This window comes from Stegostoma tigrinum, chromosome 12, assembly GCF_030684315.1.
Source record: "Stegostoma tigrinum isolate sSteTig4 chromosome 12, sSteTig4.hap1, whole genome shotgun sequence".
Lineage (NCBI taxonomy): Eukaryota > Metazoa > Chordata > Chondrichthyes > Orectolobiformes > Stegostomatidae > Stegostoma > Stegostoma tigrinum.
The window spans coordinates 76,655,086-76,673,212 of record NC_081365.1 but is presented as its reverse complement, the minus strand read 5'-3'; the positions used below and the strand labels follow the sequence as shown (position 1 = coordinate 76,673,212).

The 18,127-nt window shown below is 43.9% G+C and overlaps 1 protein-coding gene across 6 annotated transcripts in view; it reads left to right on the top strand.

Moving 5' to 3' along the window:
- The window catches only part of mcf2la (mcf.2 cell line derived transforming sequence-like a), a 187,699-nt gene that overhangs the window by 54,000 nt on the left and 115,572 nt on the right, over positions 1 to 18,127 (top strand). For 5 of the 6 annotated variants that reach the window (XM_059650444.1, XM_059650443.1, XM_048541031.2 and 2 more), the window contains 3 exons: positions 8,368 to 8,482; positions 12,472 to 12,562; positions 16,493 to 16,612. In XM_059650444.1, coding sequence (XP_059506427.1) covers positions 8,368 to 8,482; positions 12,472 to 12,562; positions 16,493 to 16,612 — 326 coding nt within the window. Of the gene's footprint in view, positions 1 to 4,380; positions 4,602 to 8,367; positions 8,483 to 12,471; positions 12,563 to 16,492; positions 16,613 to 18,127 lie in introns of those variants that run through there. The other variant, XM_048541033.2, reaches the window with a different exon arrangement.

Below are 18,127 nucleotides of genomic sequence, written 5' to 3'. Positions count from 1 at the left end.
GATGCTAGAAAGCGGAAACAGCTACAGAAATTCCGGAAAAGTTCAGCAGCTCTGGTAGCATGTGAGGGGAGAAATCGGAGTTAATGTTTCGGGTCCAGTGACCCTTTCCAGAATGCTCGGGTCAGCCGTACATGATAGACAACATTGGTGCTAATGACACCAAGTATGAGCAGGAACAAAAACAGAAGATGCTGGAAAAGCTGAGCAGGCCTGGCAACATCTGCAAAGAAAACAAAATCAGAGTTGACGTTTCAGGCCTGGTGACCCTTCCTCAGAATTAAGTAAGAGGAGGGTTTGGGTTCCGAAAGTGGAATTCGGGAGTTGAGAAAGAAATTGAAAAGTATACCTCAAGAGGACTAATCACAAGATTACTCCCAGTGCCACATGTTAGCACCGATTAGGAACAGGAGAATTGATCAATTGAACATGTGGCTGAAAATCTGATTACAGGGAGGAAAACATAAGAATTCTAAGGCATTGGGATCAGTTGGTGGGACTTGTACGATCTAGATAGGTTACGTCTTCACAGGATTGCGAATGGTATCCTTGCAAGTACTCTTGGGGTTAATTTAAAACCAAGTTGTAGGGAGGAAGGGTTGGGAGTGTAAGGTGTAATTTTTAAGGGTGTTAAGCTGGTAATAGGAAGTAGAAAGCTGCAAGGGTGGGTTGGAGGAGAAGTGAAGTCAAGAATCGAGTGTGTCTCGAGTGCAGAATGATGTCAAAAAGACAAAGTCAATGGCACTACGACTGAATGCATGTATCACATTGACATCCATTCACTCCGTCTGCCACCGATGCTCAGTAGTGGCAGTGTATACCCTATCAGCAAGATGCACCTCGGAAATTCACCGAAGGTCCTTAGACAGCACCTTCCAAACCCACAACCACTTCCATCTAGAAGGATAAGGACTGCAGCTTCTTGGGAACACCACCGGCTTCAGGTTTCCTTCCAGGCCTACTCACCAACCTGACTTGGAAATATATCACCGTTCCTTCATTGCCACTGAGTCAAAACCTGGGAAAGCCCTCCCTAAGGGCATTAAAGATCTACTTACTGCACATAAACTGTAGCTTTCAATAAGGCATCTCACTACCATCAAGGGCAATAACTGCTGACCAGTGATATCCACATCCCACAGTGAATAAAGAAAAAAATTTGAGTGAAGAAAACAGGCGCTTCATAAATAATTGGAAAATTTGGTACCAGCCATCATTTCCACACTGTCCCGAGTCGAATGGAAAGCTGGAGACAGCACTGAAGGAATCATGAAAATTGAGCAGATACAAAGGGATAATGTACAAGACAATTGTAGCGTGAAGAGATATGCATACAGAAAGGAAGTAGCCTGAACCACTGATTAATGTCACCACATCCAAACTATTTTTCCAACAGCTGACATAAACTACTGACCGCCAGAAATAGTAACAGAAGTGAATGACAAAATCAAAGTCAAATGAAAGAAAGCTAAGCTGCACTCTGCTAGAACTTGAGCATCAGAGAACCATAGCGTGCAAACTTTCAAAATTCAAAATATGCTTAACAAAAGTCCACTTCTCCATACTGGTTCCAAATAGTCAAATTGTCACCTTGATGATACAAAAACATGAATGACCGGCTACATCATTTCCAGCTGCAGATATAAACCTACACCTGGAGGAACTGCTCCTTTGCTGCAGACAGCTGACAAGAGATTCATAGTCATCGAGGTCTACAGTGTGGAAATGGGCTCTTCGGGCCAACTTTTCACAACATAAACCAGTCCCAATTGCTTGTGTTTGGTCCATGTCCCTCCATACCTATTCTATCCATGTACTGGTCTAATTGTTTCCTAAATGATAAAATTGTACTCACTCCCACAACTACCTCTGGCAGCCTGATCCAATCGCACGCAAACCCTCTGTGTGGGAGAAGAAAAATTGCCTCTCTGGACCCTGTCGTATCTCTCCCCTCTCCCTTTAAACTCATGCTGTCTGGTTTTAGACCCCCTTCCCATGTGGTAAAGCTGTTGGCTATCCATCATATCTATGCCTGTTATGATCTTATAGACCTCCATAAGGTTACCCCTCAGTCTCCTATGCTCTGAGGGGAGAAAAATCCCAGCCTATCCAGCCTCTCCTTAGAACTCAAAACTAGCATCCTAGTAAATCTTTTCTTCACTCTTTCCAGTTTAATAATATCCTTTCTATAGCAGGAGAACTAGAACTGCACGCAGGTCCGAATGTAACCTCACCAACATCATGTACAGCTGTAACAAGGCGATAATTCCTATATTCAGTGCTCTGATCGATCAAAGTGAGCATGCCAAAAGCCATCTTCACCACCATGTCTACCTGTGAATCCGCTTTCAAGGAGCTGGGCACCTGCACCCCTAGATCTCTTTGTTCTACAATGCTCCCCAGGGCCCTACCACTGACTGTATAAACCTGCCCTGGTTTGACCTACCAGAATGCAACACTTTGCTTTTATCTAAACTAAACTCCATCTGCCATTCCTCAGCCCACTGGTCCAGTTGATCAAGAGCTCACTGCATTCCCAGATAACCTTCACTGTCCACTATATCACCAAGTTAGGTGTCATCTGAAAACTTACTAACCACACCTCCTAGATTCGCATCCAAATCATTTATATAAAAGATGAATAACATGGACCCAACACTGCTGGTCACAGGCCTCCTGCCTGAAACTCCGCCCTCCACTGTCACCCTCTGTCTTCTACCTTCAAGCCAATTTTGTAACCAGTTGGTTAGCTCTCCCTGGATTCCATGAGATTTAACCTTACTCAACAAGAATTGTGTGGCACCTTGTCAAAGGCCTTGCTAAAGTCCATGTAGACAATGTCTACCACACTGCCTTTCATCTACTTTCTTGGTCACCCCTTCAACAACTCAATCAATTTTGTAAGACATGATTTCCCATGCAGAAAGCCGCAAAGATGTGGGACAGACTGGAATAAGCAATAGTTTTTGTTCATGAGCAATCATTTTCTTTACCAACTGTGTATATTTGTCAACTTGCAGTTGCAAATAGCACGTGCAATTTATGGTAGTTCCTTATGAAGAGAGGGTGGGTGATGTTTGAGGAAATGCTTTCCATAGTTACATGACTTGTAGTTATCTGTTTACAAAGCGAAGCTATTGAAACCTACAAATGGAGCACAGTGCTGTCTAAGAGTTCCCCGGTTTTGATCCAGAGACAGCGATGTAATGGTGATTACAGGCCACATTAGATGGGGCCTCAATGCAAAACTCTTTCCCTTGACAGGTTGTAAGGTTGTACTATACTTTTGGATTGTAACTTGCACCTTTTGTAAACTCTTATGGAGAAACAAGATATGAGGCATTGTTCCACATCTAAAGACAGCAAGGAAATGGATACACAGTGTAGTTATTGTTGATTATTTTGAAGATTACTGAAGGGTTTGAAAGCTCAGTTTTCTGCCAGTGGCTTGTTCTTCACTTATCTTTCACATTTTACATATTATTCACATTTTGTGAATAGTAGCTTCATTGAAAAAATGGTTATATGAGCACCTTGTCATTCTTACCACTGTGGAAATTTTAAGGAGAAAGATGTTTACAACTAAAGATTGGGATTTGATATTTTTTTTGAAAGGGCTGATTTATCTTGCTTTAAAAAGCCCAACTTGACCAGAATTGGCCTTTTATAAACAGAGTTCGTCTCATCTATGTAAGTGAGATATCCGGCTGGTGCAAGAGTCCTATACCAATCCTACACCCAATTTAATGACAAAGGGATTGGCCCTAAAGCAGGGAGAGGATAACTTGACACTGTCCCTAGATTCTGAAACTCACAGGCGTAGCAGTGTTGTCGACCTGCTGGTCGCTATCCAAAAACAGCAACCACTATGTCTCTAACCTCAAAAACCTCAGCACTGCTTCAAAAATATCTGGGGTGTCAGGGCACAGGCTGTCCATTTCAGTAGGTACTTGGGCGTCACAAGATAGGTAGGTGGGGAAGTTGGAGTCCCAACCATGAATCTCTTGCGTACTATTCAGATTCTACTACATGGTCTAAGTGTTAGTCTTCCCTTGAAAAAGTGAGAGAGTCAGCATGCCTCTCTACTTCGTGCCCATAACAAATGAGCAACTCTGATTGCAAAGCAGAGGAATGTTGACATTTTTAAATAATGCACAATAGCACAACAATTGATCACTGAAGTTCTGATCAGTGTTACATTCTTTGCTAGAATGTGGATGGACTGTAAAAGCGCATGTCCATTTTTAAACTTTGTGCGGTGAAAGCTGTGAATGTTAGGTCTGTGGATCTGGTGTCAGATCTGCATGGTAACTAAGGGATACCTTGGTTGCCTTGGTTACTACCTATATTTATCTGTACGCGGATGCAGTCCCTTGAAGCATTTTAAAATTGCGTAGCAACTAAACTGTGTCATCAGCTGTTTGATTACTTCAAAATCCATTAATTTAAATGTGTATTTCATCCATTTTGTTTAACCAGCTTATATTGAAAATATTTTACCATGTATAATGTGTCAAGTGTTTTATCTCTGAAGTATGGCTAAGGTGAAGGCCACAACCATCCTCGTGGTATAATGACACACAGGAACCAAATTCTGCCTTCAGGTCAGTTAGAATTTTTTGGCCTCTCCTAGATGATGACAAGGCTGTGTTGTTGGATGTACGTTGTATACCCCATGGTAACACTCTTGAACATGGCAGGGGAAATGGTCAATTATTTTTAATGCCCTTTTTAAAAAATTCATCCTTTTGTCGAGAAGAGATTTGCTAATAGCATGTAACTTGCTGGTGTAAACTCAGTTGCATAACTATTGACATTACTTGTCGATGGATATATAGAGCGCACCAGTACAGGAAGAGGAAAATTCTGCCAATCGAATTTACGGAGATAGGAAAATTCAGCACAAGTGCCATAGTCACTGAGTTACATTGAAGATCCTCCTCTGTGTGTCAGGCCAGGAAGGCCCAGTATTAATAGGATGAGGAACACATTCACAAAAGTGTAATGGAACTATTTATTTACATGAGGCCACCAGTGGGAATATCTCCTGTGTTGAGTGGCACTGGAATTCTTCTAGAAATGAGATTCCCAGAGGAATATGAGGCCCTGACACAAGTCCATCAAATTTATGGCCACCATGATCGTATGATTTTACAATGTGACTGACTACACCGAGTTGTGTGAAATTGTTATGGCCATCATTATTGGGTTTAGTAAAAATTGTGTCACTTATGTTGAGCGGCAGTTTCAGGGTTAGCTGTTGCATGGCTGGGCAGGTGTGAGGTTTTGGGGTGTTGTGGGGGGTGGGGCATGCGGGGTTTGCTGCTGGATGGTGACGGGTGGGCAAACCTGGTGATCGTGGCACTGTCATTTTTGGGGTTCCCAGTCGGTGACACTGGTGGTTGCAAGGCTGGGGACAGAAGAGGCTGGTGATGATGACCTTGACTAACTCGGCCAGCAGCGACAGCGCTTGCGACGGATATGCTGATGGCCGCGACCTTGATTGTAGTGCATGTGGTGCAAAGCTTCCAGTTAGTAGGTTGGTGGTGGGTCACCGCAGGGGAGAGGTTGGGACTTGAGAGCGGTAGTAGGAACTGCAGATGCTGGAGAATCTGAGATAACAAGGTGTAGAGCTGGATGAACACAGCAGGCCGAGCAGCATCAGAGGAGCAGGAAAGCTGATGTTTCGGGCCTAGACCTTGTTCAGAACTTGAGGGACTAGTTGCATTCTGGTCACGGCAAGATGAGTGATTTGTGAGGTTAGTGAAGGAGGTCCTAGAGCACGTGGCTGTTGTCAAGTTGCTGTAGGGCTGCTTTTTCATTTAGATTAGATTTCCTACAGTGTGGAAACAGGCCCTTCGGCCCAACAAGTCCACATTGCCCATTGAAGCATCCCACCCAGACCCATCCCCCTATAACCCACACACCCCTGAACACTACAGGCAATTTAGCACGGCCAATCCATCTAACCTGCACATCTTTGGACTGTGGGAGGAAACCGGAGCACCCGGAGGAAACCCACACAGACACGGGGAGAATGTGCAAACTCCACACAGACAGTTGCCCGAGGTGGGAATCGAACCCGGGTCCCTGGCGCTGTGAGGCTGCAGTGCTAACCACTGAGCCACCGTGGCGCCCATTTAGAGAGAGATAGCTGGGGGTGAACTAACCTGAGGGTTACTACAGCTCCTGCAAGGGGCCAGGTTGAGAAAGGAGAGCCCTTTTGTGGTAATCTCAGCCAGTGACGTGAATTGAACCTACGCAGTCAGCATCACACTGCTTCGTAAACCAGCTGTCCAGCCAACTGTTGTATTTGGCGGTTGCAAGCAGGCATCTGTGTCATTGGCAGATGCATGGCTGGTGACATTAACATGGATAGTTGCAAGCTTGCTGATGGTAACTCTGGCATTTCTGGTACTGATGCTTATGAGGCTGGCAAGGGTATGACGGATGCTTATTAGTAGGCCAAAGCTGCCAGTGGGTAGTAATGGCAGTTGCGGGTCTGTTGTCTGCAAGGCTAGTGGAACGATGCTGGCGGTTGCTTGCTGATTGGATACAAGGCTGGCAGAGGTGACGCTGATGGTGCCAACAGAGGCAATATAGTCAGTGACAGGCCAGTGGTGCAGGTAGATACGATACTGGAGAGTATGGGGCTCGCAGCTGCAATTATGGCATTCAACTCTGGCAGTTGTAGTGCTGACGAATGTGAGACAAATGGTCACAAGGCCTGAGAGGATTTCATATGGCTTCTGATAGAGGGAGCCTGAACCATGAGTAGCCTGAGGAGGCAGTTAAGAGTGATGACAGGCTGAAGTGGTGGATGCACAAGTCTGTAGACAAATGCAGGAGCAGCTCATGCTGAAAGTTGTGAGCATCCACTAGCTCAGTGAAGGCTTGTGAGGGTTTAGTTCCCATTTGGAAATGGTGTCTGTGTCAGTTATCATTCCCTAAGGACAGTGAATGTTCCCATTTTGTAATTGCAGAAACTGGTTCCATTCCCATCTGTACTACAGCATCAGGATCAGTTCCCATATGTGAGTGCAGCATTTGGATCAGTTCTCATCCCTTATTATAACCCTGGGTTCAGTGCCCCTTTGCAACAGTGTCCCCAATACCACTCTGTGACTACAGCTTCAAGTTCTCTTCTCATCTGGGACTGCCAATCCCATGCCTCATTTTGCTTCAATCAGTGGTCATTGGGTTTCTGTAAGATTGCACCAAATCTAGAAGAACTTTATTTGTGATCTGACTGCTGTGAGGTTCAAGCAGGAAAAGAGCTTAAACATTTGGGTTTCTGCCGATCTTGCCTTTTTTAAGTACAACTCGATGAGATGGAGGTGAGAGGGTTTTGTGTTGAGGGTCAGTTAGGTCCCTGTGGCAAAGGCGAGACACTGAGGTGGAGGTTGGGATGAATGTAAGTTGCAGGAGGGAGAATTTGAGATGAAGGAGCTGTGACATGAGGTGTAGGAGGGAAGGGACATGTACAAGGTGGAAGGGGGTGGAACGTGGCATTGGGGTGGGGGGGGGGGCGCTGGATGGATGGGGTGGAGGGGTGCAATATGAAGTTGGGGAGTGGAACATGACATGGAAGAGGGTTTGGGCTGTGAGGTGTAGGGGGGAGGAATGTGAGATGGATGTGGTGGAGGAGGGTGTGTGACTAAGGAGGTTTAAAAGTGTGAAAGGGCTGATCAGTGGGAGAGAGGATCATGGGCAATAGGGGCATGTGGGAGAGAGAACAGAGGCATATGTGGAGGAAGATGAAAGACTAATAAATTGATGACGTTAAATAAAATTATACATTCAACCACAACATTTGTTTTGCTATGGTCTAAATGGTTTGATTCTTTAAGATTAACTTTTGGTTAGTGTAGAGGAGGATGTTTTGGTAGGGTGTGCATTCATGATTAAGAGTGCACACCTTAACTTGTTGTCAATCACTACCATCTCAGGAGAACATGCTATAGATATGACTTGTAGTTAGTCTATTAGTACCAGATGTAGACGTCAAATGTTGTTTCCTTGATAAGAATACATACAAATAAAGTTATTTTAAAAATAGAACCTTGTCTTGTTATTTCAGTAACCCCTGTGGATGATTGGTACATTTACATTGAAGAACAAAACAGCACAAGCAGCAGTGTGATAATGATCAGATGTTTCATTTTATTGACATTGGCTAAAGGTTAAATATTGACCAGAACACTGCCCTGCTTTTTGGTGAGATGGTAATATGAAACTTTTATATCCACTTGAGTGGGCAGCGATCTATTTTTACATGAGGGTTTTTTGGATATTTTTGGACTATTTACTTGAATTGCCTTGAGGCTGTGGACGGCAATTATTTATTCATCGTTGTGTTCTTTGTTTCAGGAGGCCGAGGAGCAGATGGCTGTCCAATTATAACCTTTCCTGAATATTCAAATTTCACTGATGTCCCTGAGGAGGAGTTCCAAACTGTTATAACATATTTAACTAGTATTCCCAGGTAAGACTTCAACTATTGTGTTGTTGAACGTAGATGGATGTAGCAGTGGGCTTGATCTTGTTAGTTTGGGGGAATCTCTTCAGGTACCTTCTGAATAAGACTTTCCTCCCACACCTCTCGGCTTAAATCAGGCATCATAGCTTGCTGGAAACACAAGTTTAAAATGCTGCAGCATAAGCCGTAGACATTGTAACCTTGCTGAACAAAATGACCAATTTTCCTTAACTAATGATCTTTAAGGATTGGGACAATTGACAAAGGAAAGCTGAGTGGGAAGGAGGATCAATAGGAGTCGGATCAGGAATGTGGCGGGGGGGGGGGTTGTGGGGGAGAAAGGGAAGAGGGAGAAAAAAAGAAGAAGAAACAGAAAAGAGACATCAGTCCTGATGTAAGGATTGAAAATTAGAAATTTCTCATCTCTCCAGCTGCAATTTACCATAAAAATGGCAAACCACTCCATATAATGGTACTCTCTGTGGAGACAAAATAAATGTTTCAGGTCAGTTGACACTTCATTAGAATGGAAATGCTTAGAGAGTTAACTTTTAAACAAGGAAGGGAAAGGTGGGGGAGGAACTTGACTGCATTTTTTTTTGAAGAAGTAACAATGAGGAGTGATGAAGGCAAGAAAGGTGGGCTTGATCTATATGGACTTCAATAAGGCGTTTGACATGGCTCCTTGTGGTAGACTGGTCAGCAAGATTAGATCATGTGGAATGCAGGGAGAACTAGCCATTTGGATGTAGAACTGGCTTGAGGATAGAAGACAGAGGGTGGTGGTGGAGGGTTGCTTTTCAGGCTGGGGGCCTGTGACCAGCGGTAAGCCACAAGTATCAGTGCTGAGGCCACTGTTTTTGTCATTTATATAAATGGTTTGGATGTGAATATTGGCGTTATGTTTAGTAAGTTTGCAGATGACACCAAGATTGCAAGGTGTAGTGGACAGTGAAGAAGGTTACCCCTGAGTACAACAGGTCCTTGATCAGATGGGCCAATGGGCCGAGGAGTGGCGGATGGAGTTTAATTTAGATAAATATGAGGTGCTGCAGTTTGGAAACAAATCAGAACAGGACTTATACATTTTATAGTAAGGTCCTGGGGTGTGTTGCTGAACAAAGAGACCTTGGAGTGTAGGTTCATAGTTCCTTGAAAGTGGAGTCACAGCTAGACAGTGAAGAAGGTGTTTGGTACGCTAGCCTTTATTAGTCAGTACATTGAGTACAGGAGTTGGGAGGTCATGTTGCTGCTGTACAGGACAGTGGTTAGGCCACTTTTGGAATACTGTGTGCAGTTCTGATCTCGTTGCTATAGGAAAGATGTTGTGGAGCCTGAAAGGGTTCAGACAAGATATACCAGCATGTTCCCATAGAGGCTGAATAGGCTGGGGCTATCTTCGGTCGAGCATCAGAGACTAAAGGGTGGCCATATAGAGGTTTGTAAAATCATGAGGAGCATGGAAGCAGTGACTAGCCAAGGTCTTTTTCCCAGGGTAGGGGAGTCCAAAACTAGAGGCTGTAGATTTAAGCTGAGAAGGGAAAGATTTAAAAGGGACTTGATGGGTAACTTTTTCCACACAGAGGATGATACATGTATGGAATGAGCTGCCAGACAAAGTGGTGGAGGCTCGTATTATTACAACATTTAAAAGGCATTTGGATGGGTATATGAATAGGGAGGATTTAGAGGGATATGGGCCAAATGCTGGCAAATGGGGCTAGACTAATTTAGGATATCCTGTCAGCATGGACGAATTGGATCGAAGGGCCTGTTTTGTGTGTTGTACATCTCTATGACTCTCTGAATGGAAAAAATAAGAAATTCTGTGAAAGGATGGATGACCGGGCAGATTAAATGTCAAAAAGGATGATAGTGCAAAACAAAAAGGGATGATAATGGACAGATTTCTTTTAACCACTCATAGATATGGGTGGCTCTGGCTAGGTCAAAATTTCTTGCCCGTTCCTCATTACCCCGAAGGCAGTTAAGGTTCAGCCACATGTAAGCCAGACCAGTTAAGTATGACAGATTTACTTTCCCTAAAGGACATGAGTGAAACAGTGGTTTCATGGTCATTGATAGAATCTGGAATTAAGCGTCTTCCTTGAATTCACATTTGCTGTGGTGGAATAGGTTAAGTAAGTTGGCAGAAGACGGGCAAAAAGATTATAATATGGACAAATGTAAAATTGTTCATTTTGGAAGGGAGAACAAAAGAACAGAATATTATTCAAATGGCTATTTGCTGCAACACACAGGACTTGAGGGAGTTTATACATGAAGGTTAGAAAGCTAGCACACAGGTTGGCCCTTATTTCAAAGAGGTTGGTGTATAGGAGCAGGGAAACCTTTCTACAACTGTACAAGGTGTTGGTGTGACTACATCTGCAGTGCCACGAGCTGTGTTGATCTCCTTATTTAAGCAATGATATGCCATTAAGGCAGTTTGCTGGGACAATCGCTACAGATGTTTAAACAGGATTATCCCTGGTATGGAGCAAAAGCTGAACAGGTTGGGAATGTGCTCTTGGGAGTTTGGAAGAATAATGGGAGAGCCCAGGACTGGAGAATATAGTCTCAGAATTAAGGGGCACCAATTCAAGACTGAATTGAGGAGCAACTTTTCTCCGAAGGTTGAGAGTTTTTGGAACTCCTTGCCACAGAAAGCTGTGGGGGCAAAATCCTTGTGTATATTTAAGGCTGCGATAGATTCTTGATCACTCTGTGAAACAAGGATTAATGAGAAATTCATGGACGTGGATGTGAGGAGTGTCGGATTAGCCATGATCCTAGTAAATAGCTTGAGGGGCTGAATAACCAACTCATGTTCCCATCTCCTATGGTTGTATGGCCATACTAGCCCTCTGTTTTAAAAGATATTGCCGTAAGACATACTTACTAATAATTAAACCCTTCCAGCGCACAGAAAAGTCACCAGTTCAAAAACACAAACTAAAATAAATGATACTAAATATATATAGATGAATCACAAGTCTACGTAGCAGGCTTGCTTGCTGTTTCATTTAAACATCTTTTCGCTTGAATTTGGAAATGTAAAGAGGGAGGATATTTTTTCCTGCTCGGCTGTTCGAGAAAAGAAGATCATGTTGTAAGGCAAATTGAAATCTTAAAGTAGGGGGATTTTATTATTGGGCAAATCTGCAGTGAGTGCCTCATACCCACAGCTGCTGTTATCTAGTTTTGCACCCTATGGATACAGAAGCAGAATTTTGCAATGAAATAATCTAATAGAGAAATGATATCTCATATCTATATTTTGGATCAGTGTTATAGAATTAAAATTATAAGCATTTGCTTACTGATGATGTGCTAGGCTATCTCCTTTTATATTCCACTTGTAATTGGCTTGAAACCACCTCGCTGGCATTGTACAATTCCCTCTGACTGACAAAGACTGGGGTTTATAGATTCCTTAGTTCAGTTCGATATGCGGCAGGCGTGACTGAATGATGCAGAAAAGTGAAACTGTTTCTGACAGATCACAGCTTCACAGCCTATACAACCTCTGTTTGCAGTTGATGTGATGTGAACAGTGATGATGTCCCTGTTTCTCGCTTGTGAAGTGCAACTGCTCCATTTTCTGAAGGAGTCAGCTGTCCCCATGGGAGGTGTTTCTTGTGTCTGTCTGAAGAGTATGATTTCTAATTTCTTCTAAACTTTCTGAAACACGTGTCTTTATCAACAGCAAAAACTTGTGGTATATAATAATGGGTGATGTAAACTAGAATATGCTTTGCTCCTGTGACTTTGGTCATGATTTGAATTTGGCAGCAATCTGTTCCTCACTAAATGTTTGAAGTGGTGGAATTGAAACCAGAATTAAGGTCTGTGAAAAAAACCTTTATTATCCAGGTGCATTTTTTCAGCTGGAGAGTCAGTGGCTCAGGGGCTTGCTTGACTTTATGCAAGCGAAGCTGCATGTTGTTTAAAAAAAAAAATTAAATTTTGTTCCTGAAATTTCCTCCTCCCAGCTTTCAAGATGGTGACATTGGATTTATTCTGCTTGTGGATAGGAGGCAAGACAAATGGTCCTCCGTGAGAGCATCACTACTACGAATCACGGTGAGTTCCATTGCAGTCTAAGCTTCAGCAGCTTTTATGTCTTTCTTTAGAGACAGCTGCTGAATACTAAGCATTAAATTAGAGCACAGTTACCTGTGACATGACAGCCAAGTGGGATGGTGAGCTGTGCGCTTTCTCACCTTTAGCCAAAGGCACCCTTTTTTGTGCTGAGGTGGTCCAATGGTCTGCTTTGGTCTGACTCCAAGAGCCAGACTTTTCATGAGGGTCATGAAGGTAATGCTGAAAATGTACAGGGTAATTTTATTGCTCCCACTTGCTAAAGAAAGCATGCCTCAGAAGTAGGAAACAATGACACAACATTTTCCTACTGGTAGGGCAGAACCACCGATTTCACTCTATTTGTAAAGCAGTTACTACAACCTGATTGCTTCTCAACGTATAATAAAACAATCATTCAATAAAAGATCTATTGATTTTATTTAAATTGGGTAGAGGCAATAAGGTAACATAAGGTGCGCTGTCACAATAATTTTGTCGTTGCTATGTATGGCTTTTATTGACTGAACTATCAAACCATTTCTGTGTTTTACAGGTGTGAATTTATGATATGTTCTTGTGATACTGTGAATATAAAATTGCAATTCCTACTCAGTTTATTTTGTATTTTGTGGGTGCTAAGCACTGAACAGACAGGGATTCTACTGTGGGAGATTGACACTTTTTTTTCATTTGTGGCTTCTGACAGGGATCTCAGGAAAATATGCAGTTGGTTTCTAGTTTGATCTATTGAGATACAGAAGCCACCCCACTTAAAGTTTACTTGGTGCCCCAGTGAACTTCTAACATTAACAACTGCAGGGTCTGCACAACTGGCTTCAAATTTCTTCCAAGATCTGCATATGCTGAGTCTCTAGGTGGATGCTGTAGCTCTCAGGATGGTCAAATCACAGGTCACATATAGAACTCTATTGATGTAGGAATGGATGTAAGAATTCAGCCATCTTTGCAAATTGTGCTGTTCAGCTAGATAATTGGTGACCTTTACCTTGGCTCCACTTACACAGAGTACCTACATTTCAAAATCTATTAATCACAGTCTTTATAGACATTCAGTATCTACATCCATTTGTGAGAGAGAGTCCCAGTATCCTATTACCTTCTGTTTGAAGCAGTGCTGCCTGATCTCAATCGATAATGGCCTAACATAATTAATTTGGGACTGGGACAAGGATTTTCCAAGACAACAGTATGCACACCTTAGTGCATTGAAAATGTTCATTTGTGTGTCTTGCTGGAGAAGTGGAGCAGTTTTGACAACTTGTCCCAACAGTCGCATAGCAGCCAGTACTCACCATTCAGACTCCCAATGGTAGTGGACCGAAGGTAGGTCTGTTACACAGAGAGACACTGCTGTTATTTGTACCCAGTAGTTGAGCTTTCAGAAGGATTTTTTTGAAAAATGAGAGTTGGGTGAGGGAGAGTTCAGAAATCTATATTTTAAAATCACTACTGACTTATTCAAAACATTAGTTATGCTAAGAGGATGTGTTGTAGATGCATTGAAGTAAGCTTATTTGCCAGTTGGTATAGTTGCCTTGTGTCACATCAATTAAATGCAGCACGTAAGGGGACCCTAGTTAATGTGCAGTTAAGAGCAGGAACATGTAGCTACGGATGGAAGGCTCTGATCTAACATTATCTTTCCAAGTGTTGGCTCACCTACTGTATGTTTCTAGCTCTTTCTTGTTGCTCTGTTTAGCCGGGTGTAAATGATGCTATGACATTATGCTGGAAAGAGCAAGGTATTTCTCTGGTGCCGTAACCAGCACTTATCGCCCATTCATCACCATCAAAAAACACTTTGGTCATTTATTGTATTGCTGTTTGTTTGCAGTTTCTACAAGTTGGCTGCCCTTTTCCCTTTCTTTTAAAGTACTTACTTCTGGGACATGCTAAGTACATGGAAGATGTTGTACAAATGTGTTACTACTTTTCTCTCTTCTGTCTTCTCGCCCGCTAGCTCTCTTGCACGTTCTCGCACTCTTGTGCTCTTGCTCTGGCTCTCTCCCTCTCTATTCTGTGTACTCTGAGGAGAAAAAGAAACTTGATGTTGTTGTAGAATACACCTCCTCCCACCCACCCTCCTGCACTGATGTCCATTTCAAGCCCACCGACTCCCACAGCTACCTAGAATACACCTCCTCCCACCTACCCTCCTGCAAAAATTCCATCCCCTATTCCCAATTCCTCCGCCTCCGCCGCATCTGCTCCCACGATGAGGCATTCCACTCCGCACATCCCAGATGTCCAAGTTCTTCAAGGACCGCAATTTTCCCCCCCACAGTGGTCGAGAACGCCCTTGACCGCGTTTCCTGCATTTCCCGCAACACACCCCTCACACCCCGCCCCCGCCACAACCGCCCAAAGAGGATACCCCTCGTTCTCACACACCACCCCACCAACCTCCGGATACAACGCATCATCCTCTGACACTTCCGCCATCTACAATCCGACCCCACCACCCAAGACATTTTTCCATCCCCACCCCTGTCTGCTTTCTGGAGAGACCACTCTCTCCGTGACTCCCTTGTTCGCTCCACACTGCCCTCCAACCCCACCACACCTGGCACCTTCCCCTGCAACCGCAGGAAATGCTACACTTGCCCCCACACCTCCTCCCTCACCCCTATCCCAGGCCCCAAGATGACTTTCCACATTAAGCAGAGGTTCACCTGCACATCTGCCAATGTGGTATACTGCATCCACTGTACCCGGTGTGGCTTCCTCTACATTGGGGAAACCAAGCGGAGGCTTGGGGACCGCTTTGCAGAACACCTCCGCTCAGTTCGCAATAAACAACTGCACCTCCCAGTCGCAAACCATTTCCACTCCCCCTCCCATTCTTTAGATGACATGTCCATCATGGGCCTCCTGCAGTGCCACAATGATGCCACCCGAAGGTTGCAGGAACAGCAACTCATATTCCGCTTGGGAAGCCTGCAGCCCAATGGTATCAACGTGGACTTCACCAGCTTCAAAATCTCCCCTTCCCCCACCGCATCCCAAAACCAGCCCAGTTCATTCCCTCCCCCAACTGCACCACACAACCAGCCCAGCTCTTCCCCTCCACCCCACTGCATCCCAAAACCAGTCCAACCTGTCTCTGCCTCCCTAACCTGTTCTTCCTCTCACCCATCCCTTCCTCCCACCTCAAGCCGCACTTCCGTCTCCTACCTACTAACCTCATCCCACCTCCTTGACCTGTCCGTCTTCCCTGGACTGACCTATCCCCTCCCTATCTCCCCACCTATACTCTCCTCTCCTCCACCTTCGGTCCACCTCCCCCTCTCTCCCTATTTATTCCAGAACCCCCACCCCATCCCCCTCTCTGATGAAGGGTCTAGGCCCGAAACGTCAGCTTTTGTGCTCCTGAGATGCTGCTGGGCCTGCTGTGTTCATCCAGCCTCTCATTTCATTATCTTGGTGCTGTTGTATTTTGTAAACATTCATTCTCAAACCTATTACCAACAAATAAACTGAGACATTTTGCCAGGGTCAGGCATTTTACCAACTGAATCATTAGATTCTCTGCAGTGTGGAAACGGGCCATTCGGCCCAGTGGGTCCACACCATCCCTCTAAAGAGTATCCCACCTACATCCATTCCCTGAACTGGTGACATCTGCAAGTCTGTCTCCACTTTCTGCTTTTGGGGACCTTTTTTCACTGCAGGTATTTTGAATCATTGGAATTCTGTTCTGCAGTTGGCTGTGGATTTTTTATTATTTTATTATATTTAAGGCTGAGTTGGATGTTGTTCTCTCGGGGAACTAGATTCAGCAAAAGGTAACAATAGTTTTGAAGCCACATACATGTAATGATTGTTTTGAATTCCAAAGCAAGTTTGACAAGGTGAATGGTTTACTGCTACCCTTGTTTCTAATGGCCTGTAATTTCTCCCTCCCTCTAGGGATCATTCCCGGGAAATCTTCAATTGGTTCTCGTTCTTCGACCCTCAGGAATCTTTCAAAGAGCTATCTCTGACATTGTCCTGAGATTTAATCGCGATGATTTTAAGTTAAAAGTACCTGTAAGTTTGACTTTTCAAGTAGATGTGATTGTTGAGCAGATAATTTTTTTTTTGTTTTAGCCACTGAAAGTTTGGTCCAAAGGTTTCTGCTTAAACCAGACTTGTTAAATGATGCCCCAGTTGATCCTGCATAGTATTGTACAAGAGGAGATAAAACAAATTATAATCTTCAGGTGAAATAGGGTAAGAAGTGGCCAATTATGTACGTATAATACAGTGCCCAATTTAAAATCAATGGAGCCAGTATTAATCAGGAGATGGGAAGGATCTAGTGGATACTGACAGTGAGTGCAGAGCCTCTGAACGGGGGAATCCTGCTGATTTCCATCTGATATACAGACTGACTGATCACTTGACCAGCAGACGCAGGGTGTTGAAGCTAGGATAGTACCTGGCAGCCTGTAAGCCTGGGAAGTGTAAGGTTGGAGCTGGATGGGGCTTGCTAGACTGGTGGTATACTCCCCTGGTTCGAGAAAAGGAAATGCTAAAAGGAACTGGTGTGACCCCTTGGCCATTAATAAGCAGTAGGCGGTGTTTGTGAGAACAAAATGCACCTTTTTATCTGCTTTGCAGAACAAACAGTCCCCTCCCAATCTGATAGAGAATGTCATCACAGTTCAAAATTATATCTGCCAAACTGTTAGCTTTCTTAAAAAAAACATGGCATGTTGTTATCACTGGCAGGGCCAACATCTGATTCCCAACCCAAAGTGACTGTGTCAAGGTGTTGATGGGCTGCCATTTTATTCTTTTGCAGTTCGTCTGGTTTCGGTACCCCATTTAGCTATTAGGAAGGAGTAATGACTTAGTCCGAGTAAGGACAGTGTGTGACTTGGATGAGAACTAGCAATTGGTAACATTCTGATGCGTCTGATGCCCTGGCTTTCTGTGGTAGAGGTTATGGGTTTGGAGGGTACTGTCAGGAGTTTTAGTGAGTTGCTACACTGTCTCTTGTTACATGGTATCATTGTGTACCAATTGTGGAGGAAGTGGCTATTTGAAATGCTAGATGGGGCACCAGTCATTTGAGGCTGCTTTGCCCTGGATGGTGCTGAGCTTCGTGACTGCTGTTGGAACTGAACTTATCGGAAAAATAAGTATTCCATTACACTCTTTTGATGTGCATCTTCGAGATAGCAGACAGATTATGGGGAGGCAGGTGATGAGTTGCTCACTGCAGAATCCCCAGCCTTTGATCTGTACATACAGGAATGAAAAATGCTTAGTGAAATTTCAGCTTTTTCGGAAAACAGAACTCGACACTTGGATTCAGAGATAATAGGGACTGCAGATGCTGGAGAACTTGAGATAACAAGGTGTAGAGCTGGATGAACACAGCAGGCCAAATAGCATCAGAGGAGCAGGGAGGCTGATGTTTTGGACCTGGACCCTTCTTCAGAAGTGAACACTTTGATTTATGTTTTTCCCCACCCTTGCTACATCCCGTGGAACTGTCATTCAGCACTTGTCTGCTACATCTGCTGCCAATCTGGCAAATGGCCCATGATGAGGAGG